Source organism: Alligator sinensis, unplaced genomic scaffold (assembly GCF_000455745.1).
Source record: "Alligator sinensis unplaced genomic scaffold, ASM45574v1 scaffold917_1, whole genome shotgun sequence".
NCBI classification, from domain to species: domain Eukaryota; kingdom Metazoa; phylum Chordata; order Crocodylia; family Alligatoridae; genus Alligator; species Alligator sinensis.
The window spans coordinates 692,938-699,458 of record NW_005841988.1 but is presented as its reverse complement, the minus strand read 5'-3'; the positions used below and the strand labels follow the sequence as shown (position 1 = coordinate 699,458).

The window sequence follows — 6,521 nt, the reverse complement described above, 5'->3', positions numbered from 1 at the left end:
TATAGGTACTGGCTAGTGCTTTCACACTTAAGTGCCTAAGGCAAGGCTAATAAATCCCCCTGTAAGCACCCAACTGGCAATGACTGGACTTCCAGAGGCGCTGATCACCTGCAGCTCTGTTTTCAATGCTATTTGTGGGTTACCTCTGACAGTGAGAACAAGTCATTGGTGTAGAACTGAAGAGCGGGAGCTTCTAGCATCCCAAAAAATTAAGTGCGAGTTTGCCTAGGTGCAGTATTGGAATTTGGAACATTGTTTTGGCATCTGGGAAGCTAGTTCTCCATGGTCTTGTATGGTACACAGGTATTTGCAATACAGTACTACCATGCCGATCTTGGTAGCATTTTAAAGCTACCCTTCACCAATCGCTAAGCAGAGAGCAAGACATCAGGATCTGAGTGCTGCTTTTTGTACTGCCATTAGATTAGACCAGGTGATTCTTATTCCAGCACCACATATCACCTTGGTGCTTATGCTCTAGCTCTTCTGAATTCAATTGCCCTGTTCACATGCTTAAAGATTAAGAGCACACAAGTAAGAGTTTGCAGGATCCTTGTTCCAGTCACCTTATGTTGTTTTTCCTTTTTAATAATTTGGCTGGCAGTAAATGAGATCAGGAACTGTTTGCAGTTAATCAACTCCTGTCCTGCCTGGGAGTGGAGAGCTTGTTGAATGACATGTTCCTAGTCTAACTGCCCTGCCAAAGATTGGGGAATGTTGCTAACCTTGAGAGAGCTTTCTGGGCATAAATAAAATAAAGTGCTTTGGGGCTGAGATGTGAGCATACGAGGTCTCATCCTTCACCAGCCAAGGTGGACAGAGCTTCCCCCCCCTATGCTGTGCAGCTAGCTTGCATTAATAGTATTATAATAAAATTGTTTTCTGTAAATAGAATTATAATAAAGTATTATAATAAAGAAGCATCTATGTATTATCAAATGTAAACATGATGATGATAAGTGTTCTATTTTTGTGTATTTATTTATTTCACTTCATTAAATAAACAAAATGAAATGTCAGTAATGACTAGGGAAAAAGGAATTTTCTTGTAGTTAGCATCTGGCTGGATCAGATATTGAAGAAATAGCATTCAACAGAGAGAGCATTTTCTATGGTGCAAATAAAGAATCATACCATATTTACTTGACTTCAAGATGGTTTTCATAGGCCCACCCCACCCCCATTTAACATAGTGGTGGAAGAAGCCTCTCATCTTGGATTCAAGTATAAGATGTGGGGACAGGCAGCTGCTGCAGCTCCAGCTCTGGCCCAGAGTTGGGGTCAGGGTGAGAGCTGCAGCCTGTCACCCATGCACCTGCCCCTCCCCTCCATTTTGACTCTGGCCCTGCTCCAGCCATGCAGCGGGGGTAGTGGACACAGTAGCTGCAGCCTTGGCTCTGGCTCCAGGGCCCAGTTGGTGTTACACCTCCACAACAGCTGCTTTGTGGCATAGCTGGAGCTAGAGAAACTGTGCTCCATGCCCTGGGCCTGAGCAGGGCTGGAGCCTAATGGTAAGTGGCAAGGGCTAGATAGGGGTGCAGTTGCCAGAGGGTTGGAGATCAGGACAGATGAACACACACACACAATATGTGGAGCCTTGCTCTTCCTTGCATTGGGTTAAGTGGCAGGTAGCACTTAATGGACACTTGCTTCAGTGACTTTCAGCCTGTTCCCCTTCCTGTTAGGCTGGCTGGGGAAGATACTCTCTTCCAGGGCAGCCTCTCCACTGCTGTGACCACAGCCCTGTGCTCAGAGGCTCCTAGGCCACTAGCACACCGAGGGCAGGGCAGGCAGGGTGCTTCCCTTTTTTTGGGTGGGTGGTCTCAGCACCTCTCTCAGGTTGCTGCTCCAGGTGATACCTCTCTTTGGGTGCCTTTGCCAAGAGGGAGTGGAGCAGCTGGCCTGGGCATGGCAAGGCAGCCAGCCCCAGCTGCTGTCGGGGAGGAAGAGGAGAATAAGCATAGAGGCCAGGAGAAGCAAAGACCAAAGTAAAGTCTGCCAAAGAGAAGACAGAGAGGATTTGATAGCAGCCTTCAACTCCCTGCAGGGTGGTTCCAAAGAGGATGGAACTAGACTGTTCTCAGTGGTGGCAGATGACAAAGCGAGGAACAATGCTCTCAAATTGCAGCAGGGGAAGATATTTGGAAAGTTTCTCTCACTGTTAAAGCACTGACCCAGGCTACACTCTCTATCCTTGGAGGTTTAAGATCCGGCCGGACAAGTGGTTGGGTAGGATAATGTAGCTGAGGTTGGTCCTACTTTAAGCAGGGGGCTGGACTAGTGGTGATTTCCTGAGCTCCCTTCCATCCTCGGAGTCGGCTTCCAGGCGCCCCTCGGCATCACCCTGAGCCGAGTCAGTGGTGCTGGCAGGCGGGGCGGGGGCAGTCGCAGTGTCTCTTTAAGGCGTGTAAAGGTGGGGCGAGCCCCGGGCGCTCGCCCTGCACGCTTATAAATGTAGTAGCAGCAGCGGGTGAGCAGGCGCAGCCTGCCCATGCCCGTGCCTCGGCCCCCAGCCCGGGAGAGCCAGCCCTCCCGGACTCCTCGCTTGAGCCGCCCGCCTGCGGGGCCCCGGCTCGGGGCTGCAGCCCGCCCATGGCAGCGCCGCGGCAGCTCCTAGCGCTCGCTGCCTGGCTCCTCGCCTCGGTCGCGCAGGTAAGGAGCGCCCCTGGGCGGGCACCGCGCTTCGTGCCCTGCCGCCGCCCTCGGGAGCTGCCCGCGAGCACCCCCTGCCAGCAGCCCGGCTGGGCTCCACGCTGGCCCTCGGGAGATGCTCAGGCTGGGGCCGGGACCGGAGCCGCCTTCTGGGCACTAGCCGTCAGGGGCACAGGTGGGCTCTTCCCCGCGGCAGGCGACAGAAGGAGCCATGGTGTCGAGTTGCAGCAAGGGGACTTCGAGTTAGTTGTTAAGAAAAGCTTTCTCATGAGGAGGGCAGTGAAGCACTGGGGTAGGTTAGGCAGAGAGGCTGTGGACTCTCCATCCTTGGGGGTGTTAAGACCTGGCTAGACAAAGCCTTGGCTGGGATGAGCTAGTTGGGGCTGGTTCTGTGTTGAGCAGGAGTTGGACTTCCTGAGGTCCTTTCTAATCCTAGTTTTCTATGATTCCATGAATCACTGTGCTTGTAGCTCTTCTACAAGCCCAGAGGAAAGTCTCCTTTGCCTGTACTTGGGAAAGTCAGTCTCCCTCCTCCTTGGCTGAGAGGACCTGGTCCCCTTTTCATCAGGTTGATTTGAGATGGGAAGCTGCTCCAACATTCTCCTAACCCTCTTTGCAAGCCTGTACTTGGCACTTGGCCTCTGATGTCCACCCCTCTTCTGGAGTGTGGACAAAGGGCAGGAGGTCCCACCCCATGTTTCAGGACTCCCTGGAGGCTAGAGACCTTTCCTTGTTGCTGGTGGAACATTTCAAGATGCGGAAGAAGTGATGGCACCCTCTAAGCAGTGATAAGGTAGCAGTGCAGGGAAATGGGCAGAGAAGACTTTGGCTTAACAGGAGCAGAGCAGGTTGCTCTGGTTGGGTAAAGGTGGTGGGGAGGCATTCTGGAAATCTAATTAGGAATATGTGCAACTATTTTTCTATCTGAAGTGTTTTGCTGGTGTGTTGTGCATCTTGCTTATGGAAGCCAGGAAGAACAAACTTAGATTGTGCACCCAGTAGCCCCTGTGAAAAAAGGATACAGAAGAAGGAAGCACCTGTAACAGCTATTGGTTGCACTTAATGTACTGCTAGAAAGTGCACAAATACCGCAGGGGAGTATAATCTGTGTGACAAACACCTATGTTGTTTACACTCTAAGATCTTTGGGACAGGCATATTTATAGGGATATCTACAGCTATATCTGTCTGCATGATACTGAACACAGCGGGTCCTTGCTTCTTCCCGGACATGCATTAACATACAAATAATAAAAACCATCAATTAGGCTTACCTGATCCTGGTCTTAGCTTGCTGGATGCATTTAACAATATCATCTTTTCATAGATGGTCCTGTATTACAACCATATTTTCCCAGCAAAAGTCTCTGGAAATCGGAGGTTAGTTTTATAATCCTCAGAAAAGGAGGGTGGGCGGGTCTTTATAACAACACTTACAACACTATTAATTTTGCTGAGTGTTAGAAGTTGAGGTTCTTATCTTCTTGTGGGGAAGACATGTTTTCCAAGATATAGAATCAATTTGGTAGTATCCTATCTGTGTTTTCAAGTGAATATTTCATTCGCTGAAAGCAACATGTTGAACTAGGCTGTGTCAACGCATTTACCATGAGTATAATTGACATCTTTTACAAAGTAGCTTGCTTTACTTAGTCGTGGATTGGCTCCTGCCCAGCCTTCACTTCAGGGAGTGTAGTATGGGGGGGGAAGAAACAAGATGACTGAGGATGCCTCATTCATGTCTCTTGGCACAAGCAGTAAATTAATCTATCTTCACCTTATATCTGCATCAGGTAAAGGAGAAAAAAAAAAAGAAGCCCGTCAGAACCCTGCTTCCTTCAGTCACATCCTTTAGATTTTAAGTAGGTTAATCTTTTTAAATGTTACAGAAGCATCACCAATCTGTGGGGTTTTTTTTTAAGAAAGAAATTACTGTAACCTTTTTGAGGCATGGAGGAGGGTTGGCGCGAGGGACCACTTCTGAGGGGGGAGGGGAAGGGGTGTGAAGAAGGTACAGTGCCCCTGCTTAAATAAGGAAATTGAAAACACAGAATGCATAATCTGGACTTACTCAGAATATATCACCAAAATGCATTTAGGCAAAAAGAATACCGTTATAGTATTGGTGCATCTTGAAGAATTTGCATATTGGGCTCGTACGTTAAATATTTTATACTCTTGTATGATACAGAACCTGGTATTAGAAGAGATTTATTATGATGCACTGACTGAACCCCACACTTTATCACATGGGTTATTAAAGCCATATTAGCTTGGGTTCTTCTGTGCATCTCCTGCCTGACCCTCCTGTGCCCTGATCCTCTGTCTCTTCCACCAGGCCCACACTAATCAGTCTTTCTACACTGGGCTCCATCCTTGTTTTTCCTGGCTTTGCACACCTGCTCTTGTTCTGTTTCCAAATCATCTCTGAGGGTTAAAGTAGTTCCTTGCTTCTGGTATAAGCATTTTAAATATATTCCATCAGATCTTTGAAGGAGTGTGAGCAGTACACCATTACAGAGAGGCTAGTTGAGAGCTGAAACAGAAATGGAATAAAGTTTTCTTTGGCTTTTATGTTGGATACTTAAATCTATATTGAAATTCATTTAGGTACTCATGTAACTATCAAAACAGTGGCATTTGGCACTGTCTTCATCATTGCTGTCTTGAATTTTATGTTTACATGGTGGCAGTGTGAATATGCTCAGACAACATTTCCAAGGGTTAGGGACTATTCGGCTGAAATGCTGCTGATTTTGACTTAATATCAGTAATGTGATAGCAGCAGGAGGCCCCAGTTGTATGCGCGTGATCTCTTTAAAAAGATGGTTCCTCCCTCAATGTATTATCAAACACTTGATGCTATATATATATACTAATATTTATTGTTTGAATTTTTCTGCGTTACTTTTCTGACCATGAAACTGAGGCTGAAATGGTAGCAGGCAAAGTCCTAAGTCTCTCTACTTCTTTTTAATACATAAGAGAGGCTTTTTAAATAGGTCAGGCATTAGGAAGGCTGCAACTGTACTGTAAAAAGTACAGAATTACTTGGTGACAATGAGCTACGCCTAAAAATAAGGTAGTGGGCTCGTTCAGAATAATCAGTATTCCAGCAATGTCTTAAATTAGGAGCATTGGGTGTTAAAACTAGGATGATAATGCCTAAAAGTGTTTGCTTTAGTATTTCATAACTTGGTGTGATTTTATGATTACAAAACAATCCATTAGAGTCTCCATGAAGATTGGATAGGTGGGGATATGTATAGTGTGTTGTGCATGTGTGTGTTTCTATATAATATAATTTAAATATCCCTGGCCATGTTTCTTTATAACACAAATAGTGATTTTTATGGCTTGTTATGCTAGAGAGGGGCTGCTGTGTATGGTTCATGTTTAGCACTCCATGTTTGTTAATAATTTTGTGATGTGTTACCAGGTAAAGCATCAGAAAATAAAGTAGATTTCTGACTCCTAGGCTTGGGATCAAGCAGATAAACTGATTGTAGTTTTCTCAAAGGATTGGGACTTTGGGACCAGCTTTGGCAGAACTAAGTTCAAGTCCTGGCTGTCACAGATTCTGTGTGACATGGGGAAAGTCACTGGAAAGTTTCTTGATTTATGTGAGCTTTCTAACGTTGCCTTTTCATGTGTCTTGTATGTAAACTTTCAGCTCTGTGTCAGGGACTTTGTCTCACTTTTTATGTATATGGCACCTGTCACAAAGGGGATGATCTTCGCTGGAACCTTTCCCCACTGTTGTAATACAAACAACAAAAGTGTTATAAGAGGCTGTTACAGGAACATAGATTCATAGATGTTAGGGTCAGAAGGGACCTCAACAGATCAGATGCATAGGCAGGAAAGAG

At 46.2% G+C, this 6,521-nt stretch overlaps 1 protein-coding gene across 1 annotated transcript in view; it reads left to right on the top strand.

Moving 5' to 3' along the window:
- Positions 1-2,260: 2,260 nt before the first annotated feature.
- The window catches only part of LOC102379424 (ADAMTS-like protein 1), a gene marked incomplete at its 3' end in the record, with an annotated part of 697,172 nt that continues 692,911 nt past the window's right edge, over positions 2,261-6,521 (top strand). The window contains exon 1 of the mRNA XM_025201268.1: positions 2,261-2,652. Within this exon, the coding sequence (XP_025057053.1) occupies positions 2,593-2,652 (60 nt within the window). The remainder of the gene's footprint in view (positions 2,653-6,521) is intronic.